Here is a 24,797-nt window from a genome sequence, read left to right as displayed (position 1 = left end):
ATACATTTTAAGTTAATCAATTTTGACCAATAAGATAGGTGGATTTTAAACTACCTGCGCTCTAATTGGTTGAATGATGTACGACATCCAATCAGAGCGCAGATTTTTTAAATCCACCAATCACGGATGCCAAAATTAATTAACTTAATTTGTATTTCCGCTTTTAGATAAAGAATTTTACAAAAAACGAATTTTATAAAAAATCCTTAAAATTTGATGCAGATTTCAAATCTACTTCCTACATTACAATTCCGGAAAACTTATATCTCTTAATATACAGTGCCTTTCTTGAAAAATCAAATTAACAAAACTTCTGTATTTATATTTTTTGTGTAGAATAACACACAAGTTAAGATCAGCTGAAGATACATCACTCAGAAGTATTTCAACTTCTTTATCTACAAGACAACTCATCAGAATTGCAAGGTAGAAATTATATTCCTATTAGGGATGGCAATCCGTCAAATTTTATGACCGGATTCGGATTCTTACAAGAATTCGTCAAAAAAAATGGGGATTCCGGATTCTTATTTTTGTCGGATTCCGGATTCGGATTCCGGATTCTAGCAATATTTTAAAAGGCCTTTTAAAAAAATTAAGTACTACATATGTCCTAAAAATTAATGTTCTTGGTGTTTTCTATAATTCACTTCCGGTAATCGAACCAGATTTTAAAAGATTTTATAGATAATGATGATAATCTTTGCCTTCAGATAAGCAGAGTTGAAAGAAAGAACTCTAGACGTTAATTTTAGCCTACCAATTAAGAATCCGAATCCACTATCAAAATACGGATTCCGGATACGTATTCGTTTTCAAAAATTGACCAAAAATTGGGCGGATTCCGGATCCCGGATTCGGATACGGATTGCCAACCCTAATTCATATTTTTAGCCATTGTAGAATAGTTATAACTTGTTTGTGCTTTCATATGTCCAGGTACGGTAAGATGACTTCAAGAATTTTAGAGCGCTTTAGTTTATATGTTATGCAGGGGCTGCTATTCAGCCAATTAATTACATCTGAAATTGCCGAATATTAAATATTTTGTTGGCGTAGAGTTGGCGTAAAAACTTTTTATGTAACTGATGGGAAGTGGGTGAGAGTGTGAAAACTAAGGGAAGGTGGTTGTTGGGAAATTTTCACTTAGAATTATTTGTCAGAATCACATTCCCTTTTCCCTGATGTAAGGGATTTTTGCATGGGTTATTTTGTTGGAGCATTAATTTCCTTCTAAGCGAAATTATGGAGAACCATCTTTTAGTCAAAAATATTCTGCACTTAAAAATAGAAATTACAACTGTATGAAATTTTTGAGGACTTGTGCTTTTTCATTTAACTTAAACTTTAATTTTACCAATCTTGAAATTTAGGCGGCTACAGAAATTTCCAGATGAATCTACCTATTCAGCCATCAACAAAGCTTGTTTGTCAAGGTATATCATAGAATAAGAAAGATCAAATAGGCAGAAAATATGACAAAATAGTCAGGGGATGGAAACAGGCTGTTAACTTTAAAACGTCTTTTCTTAAAAAAGAACTTTATTTCACAATAGCGGATTCTTTCCTAGTCCCCTCTAGGTGAACTTATGGGAAGGGGGAGGGAACTCTACCCTCCTTTTTAAATTTATGTTGTTAAAAATTAACAAGAAATAAAATTAGGATGATTGGGGGGGGGGGGGTAATTTTCCACATGGGCAATTTGTACTGAGAGTTTGGTGGTACCTCCCCTAAATTAGTTTTAAACCTTCCTGAGTCCTTAAGAAGCTAGCTGTAAAGAAGAACCCTATCGACTTTATGGTGAATCATTGTGTGATGAAACTACAGCCCTTTCTTCCTCCAATTCCATCCTTTTGATTACCATTTTACATTTATACTTATTTAGGTTTTTACCAGCATTAGCCAAGGAATCCTTGTCAAAAATGCTGGAGAAGGGAGGTATTGAGAAAGATTGTATTGAAGAAGACCCCACTATCAAATGTATTGTTGAAAATAAAATGCTCACTATTGGTAAGATTGTTATCATATATGACTAAATTATTCAGGGGTGTATATTCTGCATGGGATCCCCGGCTCAGGGGGGGGGGGGGGGAAATAAAAAATAAGTGGTTGGAGGGAAAAAAAATGTAAAAATTAAGAAAACTGAAAACATTTTTTCAATTTCGCCCCCCTCCTTGGTTAAAAAAAACTAAAAAAATGTGTGGAAGGAGGGATAAAATAAATAAAATATAGAGTTATTTAAATATTTTTCTATTTTCCCCCCTACTTTTTAAGAAAAATCTAGGGGGGAAAAAAAATAAAAAATTTTGTAGCAGGAGAAAAAAAAATAAATCTTGTGCAGAATATACACCCCTGAAATTATTTAAAGAAAATATAAAGCAATATTTAGAATGTTAATGTCCACTAGTTGTATGTATTCGATTAGTGGCGTGCACAGCGATTCACTAAGGGGATGTGAAACCATTAGGGGTCAAAAAGGAGGAATGTATGTTTCCTAATTTAAATTTTTAGGAGAGTATTCACACCCCTCTACACCCCCCAATACATTTGCCCAAAATATGTGAAGATCTTTACCATGCACAGTTAGAACTTCCAGACAAAGTTCGTACACCAAAGGGTTGGTTTTCTGAAGAGCGTTTGCATATAATCATTAATCATGCACTTAAGCTATCCGTGGCTGTTTCAATTGGTCCTAAATTAAAGTCATCCCTTTAGTTGTCAAATGTTTTGTAAATAATCAATGTCTCATAACTTTAGGTAAAACCAGTGCCCCACTGTACAACCCAGACGTCCAGGGTAAAATCCCCGAAACTTTGTTCTATGACACCCCCCAGAATCTTGCTGTTATGGAGGCGATGTTGCAGGATTTTCTCATGGGAGAACATCTACTCCTTATTGGAAATCAGGTGTCATTAGATAATAGAACCTTTTTAAATGGGAATATTTTGAGTACAAGTACAATTTGATTTGTCATTAAGGATAGATTTACTTAATGACAGGCTTAAAAACAGTAGTAGAACGATAACATTCACTAAATATTATATAAGTATATAAAAAAATTTGTCTATGGTTTTATTCAATAAGGAATACACATATTTAGTGCATTGCATATTCTCGTTCTGCTACTGTTTTTAAGCTCTAAAACTCACACCTTTACGGAATTTTAGCACATCCTAACTCCCCCTTTTTGATTGAAACACATTTAGATGCCCATATTAAGTAACAGTTAGAAAAGCCCTGCCAGCATCGTCCATGTAGGGTGAAAACCCGTTGCATGGGTTAGAATCGTGTTTTGTATGAAATCGAAAGTAAGGGTTGTCTTGTCTATCTTAGGAATAAATAATTTCAAAACAAAATCGGGTAGGTAGGTATTTAATAGCTGTTTTACATTGTTGTTTTTTTTCTCAAAGGTATCAATATTAATTATTAAGGGTGTTGGAAAGAACAAACTGATTGATAGAATGCTGAACCTTCTGAACAGACCAAGAGAATATATCCAGCTTAACAGAGATACAACCGTCCAGGTAATAAAAAGCAAGACAATAATATACAAAAGTAGCATAGCAATAAAAGTAATAATAAGGTTAAAAATTGAAAAATTGCATCTAATGTCAACAAATCACTAAAGGGATAGTTGCATGAAGTGCATTTAACAAGTTTGAATGCAAGCATAAGTTACAAGAATGCCATTTTACATATATGACTTTGTATTACAATAAATAACAATCAATTTGGCACCACCAAAATAGTCATCATGCTGTTTTTTGTGAAAACAGGTAAGTACCAGGTAGAAAATGTAAATTTTAAAAAAAATATATGTCCTATAGATGTAGTTTAAAATATTGAACTGATAAAATATACAGTTTACTAAATTCATGTTTAAATGCAACTACCCATTTGAAATTCCCCAATCCTCACATACCTAAGTTCCTATTAATTCCATATAAAGAATAAGCAATTTAGAGATTAAAATGTCCTAGGTATTTCAATGCATATTACTAAGGCAGAATAGTATATTCCATTTAATGATGTATGTATATTCCCCGCAGAGGGTTAGGTATATAGGGAGAAAATAACGAACCTCCCCTTTAATATATGGAGAGGGGGTGGATTTCAGTGCTCGTCAGACATTTTGAGGGAAAGCAAGTTAGCAACACAAAACACATATCAAGTTTATTTAATTACCCTAATTTATAGGATTAAACTTGAATTTACAAGGTCCTTTTTAATTCCCCCTATAACTGAGCTTTACTTTTAGACTTTGACTCTGCAGCCCTCTGTAAGAGATGGTGTCATTGTATACGATGACAGTCCTTTAGTACAAGTAAGTATTTATTAATTATCCTTACTTTAAAGTAATAGAATGTCTGTCTATCTGTCTATACTAGATTCTGGTCATGTGAAGGAAACGAAGTTGCGGGTTTCGTCATATTTTCATAGTAGCTTTTCTACTACTTCTATCCCCTGCGGGGTTCTCTTACCATGCGGGGCAATCACCTAACCTAACTTACTAACCTAACCTAAAATAACCTTTCAAAGGCTACTGTGAAAATACGACGAAACCCGCAATTTCGTTTCCTTCACATGACCCAGAGATCCTTTTTCAATATTGGCGGGACACCTAGTATCTAACTAGGAATGGATGTTATAAATTTTGATTTTATAATGAAAATTAAATACCTATAAAAAATGATGGTGCAAATCTAACCAGGCAAACAAAAACACATTTTAATACTTTAAGGAATGTAGGTTTGATTTTTTGATAGATATTTTTTTCTCTTCATATTAGACTGTTTATTTTTTAAGTCCAGTGTTTTACTTTTGATACTAGAAGTATAAATATTTTATTTTAATATTGCTGAAATTTATGTTCGTATTTAACCTAAATTTTTACAAAAAAAAATATATTAGTTTGCCTGTAGCTGCATTTCTTTCTCCCTAATCGGCTGCTGTATAGCTTGACTATAAAAAAACAACAGAATATTTAAGTTTAAGAAATGCCAATTGCGACTGCAGAACCGATAATCGTTATTATCATATATTGATATCCACGGAAAGCTGTCTATAATCTGAAAAAATCTTTACTTTTTCCAGGCGGTAAGAAGTGGAAATATTCTTGTGATAGACGAGGCAGATAAAGCTCCCACCAACGTGACCTGCATATTGAAAAGTCTTATTGAATCTAACCATATGATTCTCTCAGGTCTGTGCCTTTGTAATTATTTCATTACATACAAATATAACAAAGCTCTGTGAAAAAGAAATTATTTGAAAAGATTAAGTAAATTTACCTAAATAAACTACAAATTTCAACTTATCACAAACTTTCTGGATAAAAAAGGAAATTTTTTTAGTTTACAGTTTCACAAGATAATATACCTACATATATCGGCCTTCTAAATATTGCATTATCAAACATTTTGATAAAGTCAAACTAACACAAATTGATAATCATTATATAAAAGTAACAGGATCTCTGTGTGTATGTACCGAAGGATCTCCTTTACAATGTAGCTTCTCATAGGTTCTGGAAAGGTTTATAACCACCCCCACTCCGAAATTTTTTAATTTGATTTTGAATTTTTCTAAAACAAAAATTCAAGTACCTCTAGAGGTCTCTAGGGGCGTAACCGCTAGTATATTATAAAGTCACAGGTTGTCTGTTTTCTGTACCAAAGGATCTCGCTAACTGCTGAACCGTTATGGTTCTTCTTTACAAGGTAGCTTCTTATAGGTCCCGGTAAGGTTTATATTTTATTTGGGGGAGGGTACCAACAGGTCCAACACCCTCCTAAGAGAAATCGCCCCGAGAAAATCCCCCCCCCCACCCCAAATTTTTTTTCTTCTTAAACTAAAATTGAAAATTGGGGTCTGGGGGCTAATCCCCTTCCAAAGAAATCTAAAATGAAAAAAAAATGGATTATCTAATTCAACTTCCCCCTCCTCAAGTGCCCCTAGAGGCCTGTAGGGGGCGTAGCTGCTTGTAATTATAATAACTAAGAAACAAGAAAAATTGCAAACCAAAGTTATTTACCTAATTCTTTACTTTAATTTAGACGGAAGAAGAATTGTGCCCCCGACTTCAACAGAAATAGGAGACAATATTATAAAGATGCATCCAGATTTTAGAATGATGGTTTTAGCCAATAGGTTTGTCTATTTGCGGTTATCATAAAATATAAAGTATAAGGTTTTTATTTGAAGCTAAAAATCTCGAAAATTTCTGTTATACACGGGTTGTACTTTATACGGAAGCCTTTTATTTTTTTTTAGATTAATTTTCTGACAACATTCCCCTAAATAATAGGAGTGAAGCAACTAATACTAAAAAATTTAGCTCAAGATATTTAAACACTAATTCATACAAATATTAAAGAATTGAGATTGTTTTATGCAATTAAAATGATAAAAAAAAGGTAAGATTTATTGTGCTGTAGTGTGTTTTTGTTTTAAAATTTTCCTTTCTAGGCCTGGATTCCCCTTCCTTGGAAACGACTTTTTCGGGTCCTTGGGCGACCTGTTTTCCTGCCACGCCATCGACAACCCTTCCATGGAGTCGGAGCTGGCCATGCTCAAGCAGTATGGGCCTGACGTGTCAGAGGATATTATGAGAAGGTGATTGATTGATTGTTTTCTTGGATGCCGCGTTTCGCGCATTTTTCAAATTTTATTTAACTATGCGCGTTTTTTATACCAATACAGCTGAAAAAAGGCGATTTAAAATAGTTTGTAAAATTTCAGAGCTTAGGAATAGATATGTAAAATGTTTATTATTTTCTAAAATTAATCAAATTCTAAAAATGTCTTAATATAAACTGTATAGGTTGTAAATACAGTTTTTAAATATTTTTTTACTTCTTGGTAATATAAACAAAACAGTGCAGAAGCTATATCATTGGATTATTTGTTTCAGGTTGGTAAGAACATTTTCCGAACTGCGTACCATGGCAGATGAAGGACAAATTCAATATCCATACTCAACAAGAGAAGTCGTCAACATTGTTAAACATTTACAGGTGGGCTAATCATATAATTCGCATTTACCTGAAATCCAATTTAGTTTTTGAAAAATTATAAATAAATCCGTTAGGTAAACTAAAAGTTCAGCTGGCTGACAATAATTTAAGCATGTATCTTGTTAAAAATATACGAAGAGTTAACGATTACTCTAATGGAGAGAAAATAGTTTGGTTTTTATTATAACTGATGGTATTTAATTAAGACCTATAGAACGGAAATTCCTATAAAGTTAGTCTGTGGAACTAGCTGTTAAGTAATATCTATAAATTATTAATTGGCATAATTTTGGCTTTTTCTTATCCTAATATTTTTTTTGTATCTAAGACTATTGAATTTCCAGTTTGACCTTTTAAAATACAATTTTGTTCAGTTTCTTGTGAAAAATAATCTAGTTGATTTTAAACTTAATTTCAGAAATTTCCAGATGACGGGTTGGGCAATGTTGTTAGAAATGTGTTTGACTTTGATTCCTACAGCAAAGAAGTCAGGGATACGTTAACTGAAGTCTTACACAAACACGGTATGTGAGACTATATCAAGTCATCAAGTGTAATTAATAATAGGGAAAGGAAATTGATAGATAGTTTAGCCTCCAATTAATCTTAACTTCAAATATTTCAACTTTTAAATTTGAAGAAAGGATTATATATCTCTATCAATGGCCTATCCTTAAAATAATAGACAATGTTTTTGAATAGATGCAACTTAGTACAAATGTTATTTATTATATAATATGTTGTTTTAGGGGTAAAATAAAAGTAATAAGTAAGGAAAGGTTAGGTTAAGGATAAATGGGAACAGAGGAAATGTTAGGGCTAATTGGGTAACCAGTGTCATAATTAATGCAAAAAATAGATACCTTAAGAAAAAGCTAAATAAATTTAAGTTCAATATAAATTAAAATAAAAAGTAATTCTTAGAACAAATTAAGAAAAAAAATACCTTATTAGTTTAAGTTATTTTTTTATGGCCAGTGGAACAAAAAAAAAATTCTTGATAGCCTCCACATAACGCAGGGATAAGTAATATGAAAAATTTTAGTATAACAAGGAGGATAGTGTTTTACATAATTTGTAGATGTCGTGTATTAATCATGTAAACAAAATATTTATACAGATAATAAAACATACGGTAACCTATTTTTGGATTGAGGTTATGAGGTTGATTATCTTTCTTTGACCTTTCATATGAAAAATATGCACTATATTGTTTTTGACTTACGGAAAAAATGGATAAATATTATTGGTTTTTCTTCGGTTCCCTTATCCAAACTTCCTGAGCTGGATCTTTACATGTGTAGCCGTTGCCGTAGTTGTAGCCGTAGCCATAGCCACCTCCAGTACTGCCAATAAAACATGGATTTTTAAATGTTTGAAGTTTTTACGTATTATTTTTATCTTCATATTTTTACTGAAAATTCAAAAAGTGGTTGTGATTTAAAGATTTAAAGCCGTGGCCACGCGTAGCCAATTTGATTTAAAGATCGCTATTGGGTTAGTGGCAGGACCTCTGGCAGCGGCAACGACAACGGCTACACAATTAAAGATCCAGCTCCGGTAATAATATTTTGTTTAGATCATTTCATCAAATTTTGATTCTAAACCCTTTGAGGATCAATAATGTTGCAATGCCTTAACGTTACGGTGCCCTAACTTGGAATAATATTTAATGTATGTAGTTGTAACCCCACCCATGCAGGGCTTCCCTTAATCACCTAGCCTAACCCAACTAAATGAAGGAAAAATCCTCCTAAAAGCTATTAGAAATGTAAAGTTTGATGAAATTTTTTGAGACTATATTTTTATGTATAACTTGTTACTATTTATTGCCTAGTCAATTTTGAAATATATTCTGCTAGATATTGTTTGTTAATTATTTTGAAAGCAAAACTTTTCTACATTTATTTCTATATGTTTAGGAGTTCCTATTGGTACAGATCCCAGAAAAGTCAGCCTTGCAAAGGTAGGACTTTTTATTTTCTAATTAAAATACAAATTCGATTTGGAATATAAATGTAATTTGAAACCAACTTTGCAAGGTTTACTTTTTAATAGCGCAGCTACTCTATAACTAGGTTGTGTCCTTAATTTTGTCACTATGTCAGAGAAAGTTAGGTTTATTTTGTTTACAATGAGTCTCTAGGTTCCTTAGGCTCGCTCACGCTTGTAAAGGACACACTTTAATTAGAAGTAAAAGCTTACAAAGACAAAACCATAAACAAAAATAATAATGATCAACTAATTTAATTATTGGTCAATTTATCTTATTAGCCGTAAAATTGTCAGTTTCTTGTGACTGTGCATAGATCACAATTGACATAATCACCCTTTTATTTTAAAAAAATATCTGGAAATTTAAAGGAAGCCTGCAAGAAATTCACCGCTCTAACAGGTGAAAGACTGCCACAAGAAGACCCATTACCCCAAATTTGACTAAAAAGACAAAAAAAGTATTTTAAAATGATGTTTTAGGTAGTTGAAAATTTTTTAAGTTTTCCATCACTCATGAAATTTATCTTAGTCTTTCAGCAGTTCAAGTGGTGTATTAATTTCAGGCTTCCTTTAAGGAACAATGGAAAGTTGTTCATTATATTACCAATTTTAATTTACCATTGGTATAAAATCTCAACGCGTAAATGGCCACAGCCATATAAATCTTGCCCTTAAAGGCGATGCTCCCCTGGGGTAAAGGTAGAACCAACATAAATCTTGCCCTCAAATGGCGATGCTCCCCTGGGGTAAAGGTAGTACAAACATAAATCTTGCCCTCAAATGGTGATGCTCTCCAACTTTCAGGAAATCTCATTGCCGCATCACCAAGTATCAGGAACCTGGGCTCTGGCCAGAGGACCTGCCAACAAAGCTAAACGATTCTTCAGGAAAACAAACCAAAAATAGATGGAATATTATATGTTTTGCCAGTCAAAAAGTACTGGCGCATTTTTGTCCAACATTAGCGAAGCTTTAAAAATACGCAGAATTCACGTACAAGCGAGAGAGAAAAAACAGACAAACAGATGGACGGATAGTCAGATACTAAAGAAAAAAAAAAAAAATTTAAAAAGCGTTTTTGGCTAGGCATCATTCATTTTATATCTTAGACATTCGAGGTGATTTTGATATCTTAATTTAATCCTCTATTTGTTAAATAATTAAAGAATACCAGTTGAACAGTCCAAAATCTCCATGGGAAACACACAGGAAAGTTTGGATTTTAAAATATTAGAAAAAAATTGGCAGATAGCGGATTAATTTTGTATCGAAGCTTCACTAAGTAATTATGTTACGTATTTTCTTCCATCCCTTACCTATCAATGTAATAAGTTAGAACTGTTAGAAATGCAAGGGTTCAGCTCTAATAGGCCAAATGATAAGAATCTATATAGACAATGACATTAAAGTACACACACTTTTACTTCTTTCCTCGCTCCTTTTGTTTTGCCTAAGCTGTTTGAATGATTATAATATTACAGCTGCTAAAAAGCCGCTTGGCAAAAGCAGCTGAGGCTGAGTGTAACTTGGACTAGTTGAGCTGAGGCTAAAGCTTACTAGGCGGCTTAGTAAGCTGCGCGGCTGGCAGTGAGGCTTATTGTGCGGCTGCTAATGGCTGTAGCTGAGTCCTGTGCTAAATTAAAATCTTTAATAGAAAAGGTTTAGCAATTAAATGTACCAAATGTGATTGAATCGACGATTAAAAGTGGTAACCTACTGCTGCCATGTAAGAGACGTGATTTCAATAACAATAAGGGGAAAGCCTTGGCTTATTAACATTCCCAACTTAGTATGCATAGGCTGCGAAATCAAAGGGTTGGTTAATGATAGATTATTTAATTCAGCCACAATTTGTAACTAAGAAAAATAGAATTGTCCAATCAATTTCGAACATTGCATGCTGATTCCTGTAACAGTTAGATATAATTGATTTTTGGGATATAAATTACTAGGACAATTAGGTTTACTATTATAAACGAAGCCTCTGTATTATCAAGTCTTATTATGTAAGTATGTCCATATCAAACGCCCTGTATTTTAAAAATACGTTGTCATCCCTGTTTTAATGATATATATTTAATTTCTTGTTACCTTGACTTTTCTCTGAAACAAAAAGATTAACTAAGGTTTATTCTGAATAATAAGATAATAAAATACACGAAAAAAATAATATACTTTTCTTATGATCTTTTTATCTACGTGATATTTGATAATTTTATTTTATCTAATTTTTTTTGTAGTTTTTTTCTTTAAGAAGGATGACAACATCTATAAATGCGTAGCTCTGAAATCTGAAGGAAGCACAAACGAACAATAACTCTTGTAGGGTGTAGTACTTCATAAGCAGAACATTAATTTCAAGTCTAGACGGCAAGATTGCGTAAATACAGGATAAAAAGTAAAAGCTCATTACTTTCTTTTTTAATTTTTAGGATTTGTTTGTAAAGATGCCTCGCTTTTAATTTTGCACCTTCTTGTCCTAAGATTCATTACTCAAAAAATCTGATTAATAGAATGACTATATCATTTTAGAAATGTTATCAAAATGCTATAAATGGATGTTCGGACTTTTTGAAAACGATTATAGAGTTGCTACGCTTTCCAAATTGTACCTAACTGTTATAGGAATCATCATGCAAAGTTTAAAATTTTCTTTTCGGGGTCGGTCACTTGATTTTTAGATCTAAATAGGTTAAGACTATTTTTATTCTTTCACTTCCACTATGAACAGAGCTTTTCACTGCTAGGAGCGAAGCCACTAGTACTTATTATAAAAGTGTTCGATATACGCTGCTTTTGGATGTTGTCATCCTTAGAAAAAAAATCCACGAACGACTACACAGGAGGTGAATGTGAGTAGTGGACTTCTAGATAAAATCGAAGCCAGGAATTTTATTATTAAAATAATAATCTTTATTTAGTAAGAATTATACATAATAGAATTTCTTATTATGATAGCTGGTTTTATTGAATTAATATTATTTTTCTTTATTCCGTAAGTATGGAATAAAAAAATATAAAAAGTAGTGTTAATAACATTATTATGTTGCTTGTTCGAAGTTAGTAATTTGAGTATTTTTAACCTAATTAAAAAAGTAAATTGTAGGTAATCTACTACACTTTTTTTATGCTTTACTAGTTTCATAAGAAAGAAGTTTATTACTATTTAGGTGTTTTACCTCAGAGTTCCTAACAAGCACAGAAATTGAAAGTAGTAGAGGGGTGAGGGTAGTTTTTTCTTCTTCCTACCTTCTTCCCGTCTGGGAGTCCTAACTCTGCATGACTACCCCCCAGCAACTGCTATAATATGACCAAAAGTAGAAAGATAAACACAACTGCTCCACCCCTTCCCCTGATTTTAGATTTATGTAAAAAATTGATGGGATTGGGGGGTTATATGCTAGACTAGCTACTGTTAGGAAAATAGCTCTTTTTTTAGAAGAACGTGATAATCAATTATTCTTTGCTAATGAATTATCCTTGCATTTTGATAATGAAATAATTATGATCAGAGGAGTTGGCTTTTCAGAGCTGCAGTCCTACTTCTCTCTTCCCTTCCATGAAATGGCCATCGTTGGAGATGTGGCCGTTTTCAGGTAAATAATTTGGGTCTGTCACTACCTCTCAGTGGTGTGGCTCTTCTTAATGATGATAAACAATATAACCACTATTCTAAATTTTTGGTTGTTTTGACACTGCTAGATGAACCAACTAATCAAGATTTGATAACGGTACCTAAAAATTTAATCCAACAAATAGGAAATCATGTAAGAGTACTAGTATAATGTACAGTCCAATAAGCCATTTTCCTTTGCATTAAACGGCTTCGCTTTTGGGAAACCTAATTTTACCACAATTTTGAAATGACAAATTGGTAACAATGACTTAAAATCATTAAGGTCTTCTAAAACTTTAACATCTGACATGAATAATTTAAAATTTATATTTCAGGGATAAACACAAGAGACAGTTGTACGACACAATAAATGTACTGACAGTAAATCCAGTGTTTCTATTTACACTCAAGGAATATCAATTTATCTTTGTTTTGTTAAAAGCGAAGCTTTTCTATAATTAGGGTCCTCCGTACGTCCGTCCGGAACGGATAGCTTTTTTGTTAATTTAGACATGTTAGAATTGTCCTATCAATTTCAAACTTTGCATGGTGATTCCTGTAGTTTTTAGGTTTTTAGGTATATCGTTACCAGAATAACCTTACGTCCATTTTGAACATGTTGATTTTAAATTTTGTTAACAACTAATATTTTGTGTAATACATTTATCCGATTTATCTGATTTTTGGAATACTGATTCCTAAGACAATAGAGTAAAATGTTATAAGCGAACCTAAAAATGTAAGTATGTCCTTAAACATTATCCTGTATTTAAGCAGTTTTTCAATGAATTTACTCAAGTGTTTTTGTTCGTTTGTCCTACCATTTTAGAGCTTCGCTTTTATGGATGGTGTCATCCTTGTTTTGTGCACTTTTTAAAAGCGAAGCTTTTCTATAATTAGGGTCGGTCCGTCCGTCCGAGATAGTTAGTTTTTATTCGTTAATTTAGGCATGTTAGAATTTTCCTATCGATTTTAAACTTTGCATGGTGATTCCTGTAGTAGTTAGGTACGATTTGGAAAGCGTAGCAACTCTATAATCGTTACCAGAATGTCCGTACGTCCATTTTAAACATGTTGATTTTTTCCTTTTTAATAACAATTTTTTATGTGATAACATCATCCGATTGATCTGATTTTTTTATTACTGATTCCTATTACAATAAGGTACAATATTATGAGCGAAGCATCTCTATAATCAAGTATTAAAATGTCAGTATGTCCATAAACAGAATTCTGTATTTAAGAAGTTTTGCAACAAATTTACGTATAATTTTGTCAAACCTTATATTTTCATATTTTGCATATTCAGTTCTGACACTCAACAAAAGTTAATGTTCGTCTGTTATATCGTTTCAGAGCTTCGCTTTTATGGATGTTGTCATCCTTGTTATAATACAAACATACGTACATAAGTATATGCAAATCAAAGTACATTTTATCTTCAATTGTAAATGTTATTTGATTTGTTAATATTTTATTCTTTTATGGAAGATGCAACCCTTTATTCCTTTCAAAAAGAAAATCTTTTTCTATATTTAGGGTCGGTCTGTCAGTACTTCGGTCCGTTCGTAACAAATAGCTGTGATAGTCTTTTAGGTTTGTCACAAATGTCTATTCATTTTATACCTGTAATGCTGATTCCTGTAATAATTGGGTACAATTCAGAACGCGTAGCAACTCTTTAATCATAACTAAATACGTAAGGATGAACTTTAGGCTTTTTATCAATCATAAATTAGTAAAATGTAAGTATGTCCATGTTAGGCAGCCTGCATTTAACAAAGGGGTAGTTAGCTTTCGCAGAATTCCGATAAGGTATGTGTTTAAGACTTTGAAATAGGAATAGAACGCTAATATTCACCACATAGCTTTATTTCTGTAAATGGGCTAGGGTTTACTTTTAGTTTTTACCATTGGTAATGCCTCTAATATCTAAAAAAAAAATATGCTCTAATTTTGCTGTACTATGTTAAAATTGAAATTTTGTAAGTTTGACCTAATCGAAGTATTTGATTTCCTGTTTTAACTCTTAAAATACACACCTATACGGAGTTCTGCGAAAGCTACCTTCCCCTTTTAGGATAGATTTATAAACAATTTTTGTTCCTAATTCTATGTAATTTAAAATTTAAAATGCGTTGTAACTCTATACTGTTTGAGCTTCACTATTATGGACGTAGATATCCTTGTTTACTACAAAAGTATTGATATTGTTGCTATGTCAGACGTGTGAAGATAAATACACAGGTATGACACTCCATCAATATTTTGATACAAGAAGACATAACCTTGTGGCGAGACCCAGGAGAGAGATATTAACATATTTGTTCTTGTTCTACTTCACTATTTTAACAATTTTATGACAAAAAAATGTCTTTCTAGTTAAGTGTTCAGATTTACATAAATGTTACTTTTTGCCTCGAAGAATAAAGAGATGTAAATGTTTTAAGTTTCCTAGACTTTTTATGTCAGTTATAAAATCATGTCTATTACTAAACTTTTGGGAATAGTCCGTTTCGTGGCAACGCTCCTTAAGGGGCGATTCGTCGTATTTTTTAAATATTTTTTTATTTATAAGTTATAAGGTTAGGTTAGGTTATATTGGGTTAGGTGATTGTCCCACATGGTTAGACAATTGGCCCCGCAGGGTTAGAGCCCCAAGCAGGGGCTAGAAATAGGAGGAAAGCTACGGTGAAAATACGAAGAATCGCCCCTTAAGGTGAGTTGCCACGAAAGGGACTATACCCAATCTTTTAAGTCTCACTATTTTTTGATAACTTGAAACGAGCTTCCATTTCCTACTTCTCCTTTCTAAATATTGAACGTTTTGGTTTTACAGATCAATGTACGTCAACACATGATACCTATTAGAGTAGCTACTATAAAAGTGGATTTGAGGTGTGTTAATAACTTTTTGAAATTGAACAGAATGACACCTTTGGGAGGGAAGTTCAGCAACATTCTCGCAATCCATGATGAGGTAAATACAATTTCAGCTGCAGCTCAACCAGTTTCAGTGGCTGTTTAGGCTAGTAGAAAATTGTTTCCTTAAAAAATTAGCATTTTTATTTTCCACCTAATAAGAATTTGATTTTGAATACCTATTTCTTGCCATTTGTTTGGTTCCAAAGGACTTCTAAGACAAGAGTCTCCAAAAAGGTTGTTTGTTGTCTTTTAGCCTAACATTTTTAAATTTGGCGTATCTTATCCGATATTCATCGAATGTAAAATCTTTTGCTATAAGATTAGAAAAATATTTTTCTCATTTTATGCCATAGTGTGTGTAGCCATAGTTTCTTAGTGTTTGGACCTAAGTAGTCATGGAGTAGGACGATTATGTATGATGTTTATATTTAGTTTTGCTTATCTTGGCCATCTTTCATATTAATAACATTTGCATAAGCTTAAAGTAATGGAAGTAATTTCTAGACGCTCTGTGGATGAAAGCTATTCTGGTGCATTACTCAAAGTACCTAGCGAGCCTCTTTTTTATAAATAAGGGAGTGGTGGGTTTCTGTTCTTAAGTAAATACGTTGAGGAAAACCACCACTAATCTTTTTTAGTTTTCCTTCTTATTTCCCTTTATATTCATCAAAATATAAAGGTAACAGGAGCTTTAGTACTGGTGGAACCAACATCTGGAAGTATCCTGCCAGTCAAACTTGGATCCGGAGTCCTGGACAGTGTCAAGGACCTGAAGAACAGACTCACAGGTATAGAGCGCGCGGCAAATGGAAATGTGCATTTTTTTGTGATGTTACAGTTTTTTTAGACGTCATTTAGTAATACTAAAGAAGGTACAAAGCTTTTTTCTAATAAACTTGTCTTTTATAGTATCTGTAGGTAAAACTCTAACAACCTAATTTGTGTTTCTTTTTTATTTAAATCTACAAATTTTAAGAGAAAGTAGAAAGAGAAGTCAAAAGTCAAGTATAGTTATTTCTCTTATTCATTCGAATCCGGTGGATAGGAACCGGTTCTCATCCATACGAAAAAACTATGTCTAGCATCGTATTATATCCAGCTTTCCACGAATGTAAAAATGTACAATCATAAGATTAAAACCAATTTTTTTAGCCCCGAGGTACATTCTATATCTGCGGAAAACTGTTTATAATACGATGCGAGAAATAACTATTATCGCATCGTATTATAGAATTATAAAATTACAACTAGTTATGTAAGCCTCGAGGGGCCGAAGGCCCGTACTATCAAAACTGGCTTTAATTATATATTTTTAAAAGCGAAGCTTTTCTATAATTATTAAAAGCGAAGCTTTTCTATAATTAGGGTCGGTCCGTCCGTACGTCCGAACGTCCGTAACGGATAGCTTTTTCCGTTCATTTAGGCATGTTAGAATTGTCCTATCGATTTCAAATTTTGCATGGTGATTCCTTTAGTAGTTAGGTACGATTTAGAAAGCGTAGCAACTCTATAATCATTACCAAAATGTCCGTACGTCCATTTTAAACATGTTGATTTTTTTACTTTTTTAACAACAAATTTTTATGTGATCAAATTATCGGATTGATCTGATTTTTTGTATATTGATTCCTGGGACAACAAAGTATAATGTAATAAGCGAAGCAACTCTATAATCAAGCCCTAAAAATGTAAGTATGTCCATAAAAATTATCCTGTATCAATCAGTTTTACAACAAATTTACTTACAATTTTGCTTTGACTCTTATAAATTTATATTATGATAATTAAGTTCTAACACTATACAAGTGTTAATGTCCGTTTGTCCTACCGTTTCAGTGCTTCGCTTTTATGGATGTTGTCATTCTTGTTTTATTTTAATATTCGCGAAAAATTGTCTAATACGATGCTATACATGATTTTTCAGTATGGCTGAGAACCGGTTTTAGTCCAGCAAATAGTAATCGGTTACAAAGCCTTAATTAAGAAATTATTCTTTACCTACTCATTATTTTGATCCTTGATACTTTGACAGTACAAATACATAAATATAATTACAAATTTTAATAAGTTAAGATTACTTTTAAGTTTTAATTAACTAAGAAAAATATTCATCTGGAATTAATGAAATATGAAAAATACGAGTTACATAAAATTCATTTCTTGACATATGGATTTTTTTGTGTATTTAAAGTTGAAAATATTTTGATATATAATGATTAGATGCAGGAAAAAGTTTAACTGGATTATTAAGAATGTTTTGTTTTTTCCTTAGCAGTCATAATGACATTTCCGGGCCCCCAATTATTTATTTTAAATGGGATTCTTGGTTATATCTTTTCCGCGCCGGGTATAATTTCAGGATTATGGAAAGAAAACTAATTAGCGGGTTTCGTCGTTTTATTTTACAGTACCTAGAAATAGTAGAAAACCTACTGTGAAAAACGACGAAATCCATTACTTCGTTTTCTTTCTATGATCCAAATTTCATTTTAGTATTAGGCAAGGACAATGGAATGATATTCTGACAAACAACTCTAAATGAAAATTTCCCCACAACCCCCTTCCCCTTTTCCTCCCCTTCTTTCCCACCCCTCTTCAGTTTCATGACAATAACAAAATATACCACCAGATACTTTATAAGGTTTCGTGATTTTTTTTGTAGAATTGTTGGTTAGAATAGCTACCCCTGAGTGTTAGGGCATTTGGCTTACCCAACTGATCTCTCTTAACCCCCCAGAAACATAAAATAAATATCAAATGTTGAAGTAGAGTTAGAATGTTTTTAAGCAGAGTACTAAAATCAATATCTGCATAAACTAGATTTATTAGCAAAAGAAATTATTTTATTTTTTAACTAGTTGCTTCACCCCTAGCCTGTAGGGAAAGTATAAAACCACCCGAAGACACATATATAGGTTCCTTGAAAAGTACAGACTTACGAATCAATATTTTCAGAGATCTTTGACTTCAGACAAGCAAACCTTACCTACTGCTTTATATTATAGGATTGCTTAGAATGCATTTGTATATTGTATATAGATCAGGATTATATACAAAATTTGTATTTTTCTTTACCCCATGGATTAGAGCAAATTTCATTATTTAGGAAAGACAGAATCGACACATGAACACTTACGAATGGTTCCGGATTTTGCCGCGGATAACAAGTTACTCTTCTTTTCTCCAGGTTAAATTTCCAAAAACAATTTAGGTTAGGTTAGTTGGAAGTCTGTCGCTCATCATCAGAATAACCGCGAGTCGCGACCGTGGCTCAACACGTAGCTCATCAGCCCGTTGTCGGGGAGGTGATAGGTTTGAGTCACGGCTTAACACCACGTCATAACTAAAGAAGTTAAAAATGGTTCCTACCGCTGCTATTTTAGGTGCATGATATTTATATTAATAGTAGGTTAACATGCTTTGGCCCACACTTAGGATTTCTAGACAAAGGTCTTACAATCAAAGGATTGGTTGTCTGATTACTGTTTGTGTTACTTAACCTTATATCCCGAGTGTTTTGACAGAAATGGAGAAATTTTTCTCTCCATAGTTATCCTGAGCTGGATCTTTAAATAATTTTAGTGGTGAGCCAGATCGGGTTGAGCCAACTTTCCACCAATGAGAGCACAGCATTTTATGAAATGCCACGCTGTGATTGGCTGAAATTCGGCGCACCCCGATCTGGCTCACCACTAAATTGATTTAAAGATCCAGCTCTGGTTTGTTGGACAAGACGTTAGAGTGGCATGGACAGACAGCAATCTTGCCCGTATGAGGTAAAATCTCCAGAATTAGTGGGGAGGGGAGGGGGTAGTTCAGTAGTGGATGGAAGAAATTTTCTTTTATACTCTTACTCCCCCATCCCTCCATTCGAAGACCTTAGGGGTTAAGGAGATGTTATAAATACTGGTAAATGGCGTTTTCGATGGTGGCGTTTTTTGAGACATACCTGTAAAATCACATACTTGTTGCCAGGTGGCCAAACTGTCAGGTTGTTGGACCTAGAGAATGGAGATGCCTATACAATGGAACTACCATTCAACATAGATACAATCAATCCTTTATCTGAACACCAGTATCTTGTAGTTGTTCAACAGGATACACACAATCCAAACCAGGTAACTTTATAAAAAAAAGTCAAAAAAATGGCCCCCAGAGATCTCCGTAAATGGTAATTTTCTATGAGAACGAATTTTCTCTTTTTCCTAACAATAAATGATTATTTTCATAACCTATTTTTTTCTAGAGAATCTATTCTACTAGAATATATGTGGATATTAGGGTGGGTCGATTTTGGAATTTCACATTAGTAGACATTGGCAGGGTTACTGGGCATATCAAAATGACTGCATTGAAATGCTAATTACAGATCTGAAAACCGTTTTGAAAAATATTAATTCATTTCAATGCGGTCATTTTGATATGCAACATGCCTGTGTTTGAAGGAATTTAAATTTTTGGTTTTATAAGGGGGTGGGCACTTTTTATACCCCCCGCGCGCCGGTAGCCAAAGGAGCCAAGTCACTTTTGAAACTTGAATGGGGCTTACCATACATATTAGGGTGGGTCGATTTTGGACATTTTTTTTCTGAGGCCAAAGCGGGGATCTGCACTCAATTTATATAGATATGATACACCTCTGGATGATTTAAAATTTATCCTAAGTCTTAAAACCGCTGACGACCAGACATTCAATTGTATAGCTATTTGTAAATGGTAGTCAAAAATTTATTGAATCAGAACTATGACTTCATGGTGCTCCCTGGAAATGCCTTGAGGAGCTGAGTCAGGAACTTTTGTCCGTTTCAAAAAATCTCGTTCCTAGCCTGAGAAAATCTAAAAAACCTCTACAAATTGGACAATTCTCAATAAACCTTAATAAAATTTGGTTTTTTAGTGATTTCTAAGGCTAGGAACGAGATATTTTGAAACGGACAAAAGTTCCTGATTCAGCTCCTCAAGGCCTTTCCAGGGAGCACCATGAAGCAATAGTTCTGATTCAAAAAAAATTTTGAATGTCGTCTTTGCATACTAATAAGTAATGAATTATATTTTTAAGTGGTCGTGTTCTAAAACTCAATTTTTTAAAATTCTTTTTCGGTCAGAAATGTTTTTAAGGTTAATTTTATCTGTTGCATATCCCCGCTTTGTCTAATTCCGATATGAACCCACCCTAATACATATATATGACTTCCCCAACTTATGATAACAGTAAAATCTAAAAAAAGGAGGAAATGGACCCACCCTAGTGGATATATTGAAAATTTGTCGTCAATTTAGGTGCTATTATATTTATTGGACAATTCGTTCATCCAGTAGTTGGGAAGGAATGGGGTAAAGGGGGTTTTCGTTATTTTAGCCAGCTGCGAGTACCACTTAATTAGAGAACATGAAAATCAGGTGCAACATCCAAGTAATAATATCGATTATTATACTAGTCTTTCTCCTTCTATATAGTCTAATAGCCTTCATAATGCCTTCAAATACAAACATTGAATTAATATAAACGTAATTTTCTTAAATTGGAGAATAGAATCTATATAGTTAAAGATCAAATTTAAGCAAATGGTATTAAAACCAACGGTACCAATTTTGGACATTATTATTCTCGTTGCTAGACAATGCATTTATATCTTCTAGAGAGAAGAAAATTGCTTGCTTTTGTTATTTGATGTTCCACACAAATAAGGGCAGGAATAATTGTTCTGTAAACTAAAATAGTTTTTGTGTCCCGAATTTTCTTAGTTCTTACATTTTTAATGAATTATTTTTTTATTTTTCACATTTTTATGCTCCCTAGAACCAATAAATCTATGGTCTACAACAAGACAATATTTGTTTATCTTAACCGTCCTTTCCTCGGAGTTTTGGAAAATAACTCTTAGTAAATAGAGATAAAACGACGTCTATGCATCGAATTAAGTAATACGATGTATTTAACTGTCCTTGTGAAATCTTGGCCGTTTTTATATTTGATTTATCAAACTGTTTCTCGTTTATAGAATTTTTGTCTCTTTATCTAATGATAGAAGTGCGCTGTTTTTTCGTCTTATTATTTTTAGGTTGAAAAATAAGTACATTGCAATTATATTATGTAAATAAATAAACTATGCTTCTTTATTTAATGGAACAAAAGTGTTGATTTATTAAACCCACTTACCATTGACAGAAATTTATATTAAGTATCTTATTTTCTTCAATGGCTCGGAATAAAAATGGCATGTGGGTGAAATTAAGGTCTATTAAAAAGACATTAGCATTAAAAAAAAAATTTTATGCTGTTTAAAAAACATAAATAATATGCTTTAACCAATAATAAATTTGTATTTTAGTCAGGTGTCATATGAGGGAAACTCCCCCCCCCCCCGCAAAAAAATTAAACTGTTTTATCACTGTTATATTGCAGGATTCCGCCCCGATTCCAAGTGCCTCCAGCAACATGTATCTGCTGAAGAAAGAATTACAATCTGATCCTCTACCAAATATTCTAAATCCTATAAACCAGGTACTTTTCAGTGCTACCATAATAACATATAGTTTTATTTAGGGTTGGCAATCCGTATCCGGAATCCGGAATCCACCCAATTTTTGGCCAATTTTGCAATCCGAATCCGGATCCGAAATCCGTTTCTAATAGCGGATTCCGGATTCTTATTTGGTAGGCTAAAATTAGCGTCTTGAGTTTTTTCTTTTAACTTTTCCTCTTTGAAGGCAAAGATTTTCATCATTATATATAATATCTTTTAAAATCTGGTTCGATTCTCGGAAATGAATTATAGAGAACATCAAGAACATTAATTAATAGGACATATGTAGCACTTAATTTAAAAAAAAAAATTTAAAAATCCTTTTAAAATATTGCTAGAATCCGGAATCCGAATCCTGAATCCGCCAAAAATAAGAATCCGGAATCCGCAAGAATCCGCCACTTTTTTTGGCGGATTCTTTTAGAATCCGGAATCCGAATCCGGCCCAAACATTCGACGGATTGCCATCACTAGTTTATTGCAACCAGAGGCAATGGGAGGGTGGATACACCATTCTAGGGGGCTATTCATCTACACTCCCTAGAAAAGGACGACCTTTTTATTATTTGATATGAAAATATAAACAAATGGATTCCTTCAAGAGCTCTTTTGTCCTATTTCCTCCACAGTTTATAACTGCAAAAATTAAGTTTGGAACCTAATCTAAAATAGAACAATGCCATTTAGTTGAACAAAAAGCGTAGATTTCATTTCTGGCAACCAGAAAATCAAAAAAAAATAATTTTGAAAATTTTAATTTCAATTTTCATTCTATAAGAGTTCCCGCACAATCACGATAAAAAAACCTTAAAAACTCGAGAACCCTTAGAGCTAGAGTGAGCTAATTTAGGATTTAAGCTTCTTTAGGGCCAAGGTTACTTTTAAGAATATCGGTGACCGCCGATCCCGCCAAAAAAAATTTGCATTTCTCACCGAATTAGGCAATTTTGAATCATTTGATACCATGTTTTTTTTTTCAAAAATGTTTCCCCCTAAAACTAACCCTGCGGAGGAACTTAGTCAATTTTATCAAATTCTTGTTTATCAAGGTATATCTGAAATTTAGTGCTTCTCCTGAGCTTTTGAAGATATTGTAACAAATCCTTGTTTGGTGGGTCAGTAAATAAAGATTAGTATATAAAAAACGGCGGGTTCACTGCCGCTGCCGCCGTTTTTTCCGCCGCCGCCAAATTTTTTTTCCATTTCTCGCCGAATTATGCAATTTGGAATCATTTGAGACTATGTTGTTGTTTTGGCTGTGGCGGAAAACGGCGATGAACGGCGGTCACCAAGCAGGGTTAGTTTTAAGAGGGAAAATTTTTGAAAAAAAAACATGGCCTCAAATTATTTCAAATTGCCTAATTCGGCGAAAAAAGCAAACAAAAATTATTGGCGGTGGCGGAAAACGCCAGATTTCGACGGTAGCGGCGGTCACCAATATTCTTTAAAAAAGCTTTGGCCCTACAAAAGTTTAAACCCCAAATTAGCTCACTCTAGCTCTAAGGGTGCTCGAGTAAACCACCCCCCCCCCCCCTGCCCAAACCATTTTAGTGCACATCCTCCTTTCAACTTAATATTTTATCTTCATTCTCTCAAAAAAATTATTTGCTGGATTTTCTGGTTGTCATGAAAGAAATCTACACATCTTGTTTAGCTAGATATCATTGGTCTAGTCAAGAATAAAAATTTCAAATTTAATTTTTACAGTAATGAACTGTGCCCCTAAAATAGAGTTTTTGATAAATTTATTATATTTAAGACAACTGATGTTGATAAAATAACAGCTTTGGACAAAAGAGGACTCTCAAATTTTGGACTTTCTATGGCTCTAGGTAAAATTATTTATTGCATATGATATGTTTGTGACAACTTTTAATATATTTATAATGAGAAATTAATTTATAATACTATAAAAGTTACATAACATAAAGTTGTTTGGCTCAGATTTCAATTAAAAGTTTAGGTAATAAATTTTTATTTGTTTTGAACGTTCAAGTTGAAAAATAATAATATATGTGATATTTGAATTATTAGAGATAATATTTTCAAATCTATAAAATGAATAGGTAATTTTTATGTAATTTTGTATTTTAATTCTATATAATATTAAAAATATACATGAAAAGGTTTTGATCTACTTTGGGTGAGAGTACTTCAACCAAGCATAGAAAAACCACCCCCTTAATTTTACTCCAGAAACACCAAGCAGCTGTTATTTTGCCCATAAAGCAAATAGGGAAAGTTTCTAATAATACATATTTATATTTGTTCGGAAAGATGAGAAAATATTAGATTGAGGCGGCCGCTGCTTCTTGCATTGCGGAAAATTGTTCAAAAAATTACTGGCGGCTGCAGTGTCAAATCTACAAATAATAATGAGCGTGCTCTGTGGCTTTGGCTGCCGACCCTGGTTTCATTATTAAATTGAGTCTTATGTACCGGGGGCGGGGGGGGGGGGGGGTTGGAGACGCGGTACACGTTCGGTGGACAAACTTCTGAAATCAACAAACAAGGATTATGTTATTCAACAAGTGTATATATAGGTTTAAGTGCCTTACCTTTTATATGTATTTTGGAGGGAAGGCTTACATCTACAACGGTCAATAATTAAAAAATAGGCTTCATTACAATAACATAGTTACAACAATTAATTATCACGATTTCTAAAGCAGCGTAGCTACTAAGTTTCAGATCTGTCCACTACATAAACGTTCTTTA

General features: G+C 33.1%; 1 protein-coding gene across 1 annotated transcript in view; it reads left to right on the top strand.

Moving 5' to 3' along the window:
* The window catches only part of c12.2 (von Willebrand factor A domain-containing protein c12.2), a 59,979-nt gene that overhangs the window by 10,523 nt on the left and 24,659 nt on the right, over window positions 1–24,797 (top strand). Inside the window, exons 19-42 of the mRNA XM_080160031.1 lie at window positions 337–426; window positions 1,374–1,436; window positions 1,886–2,010; window positions 2,758–2,906; window positions 3,432–3,524; window positions 4,259–4,324; window positions 5,095–5,203; window positions 6,057–6,150; window positions 6,469–6,615; window positions 6,914–7,016; window positions 7,435–7,540; window positions 8,939–8,982; window positions 9,816–9,898; window positions 10,178–10,222; window positions 11,857–11,898; window positions 12,524–12,607; window positions 12,963–13,038; window positions 14,853–14,932; window positions 15,556–15,607; window positions 16,232–16,340; window positions 18,659–18,739; window positions 19,528–19,670; window positions 21,959–22,057; window positions 23,839–23,911. Of these exons, the coding sequence (XP_080016157.1) occupies window positions 337–426; window positions 1,374–1,436; window positions 1,886–2,010; window positions 2,758–2,906; window positions 3,432–3,524; window positions 4,259–4,324; window positions 5,095–5,203; window positions 6,057–6,150; window positions 6,469–6,615; window positions 6,914–7,016; window positions 7,435–7,540; window positions 8,939–8,982; window positions 9,816–9,898; window positions 10,178–10,222; window positions 11,857–11,898; window positions 12,524–12,607; window positions 12,963–13,038; window positions 14,853–14,932; window positions 15,556–15,607; window positions 16,232–16,340; window positions 18,659–18,739; window positions 19,528–19,670; window positions 21,959–22,057; window positions 23,839–23,911 (2,156 nt within the window). The remainder of the gene's footprint in view (window positions 1–336; window positions 427–1,373; window positions 1,437–1,885; window positions 2,011–2,757; window positions 2,907–3,431; window positions 3,525–4,258; window positions 4,325–5,094; window positions 5,204–6,056; window positions 6,151–6,468; window positions 6,616–6,913; window positions 7,017–7,434; window positions 7,541–8,938; window positions 8,983–9,815; window positions 9,899–10,177; window positions 10,223–11,856; window positions 11,899–12,523; window positions 12,608–12,962; window positions 13,039–14,852; window positions 14,933–15,555; window positions 15,608–16,231; window positions 16,341–18,658; window positions 18,740–19,527; window positions 19,671–21,958; window positions 22,058–23,838; window positions 23,912–24,797) is intronic.

This window comes from Acartia tonsa, chromosome 5, assembly GCF_053477335.1.
Source record: "Acartia tonsa isolate MP-2025a chromosome 5, ASM5347733v1, whole genome shotgun sequence".
Lineage (NCBI taxonomy): Eukaryota > Metazoa > Arthropoda > Copepoda > Calanoida > Acartiidae > Acartia > Acartia tonsa.
Note: the sequence above shows the minus strand (reverse complement) of the source record. Positions and strands in the feature narration are given on the sequence as shown.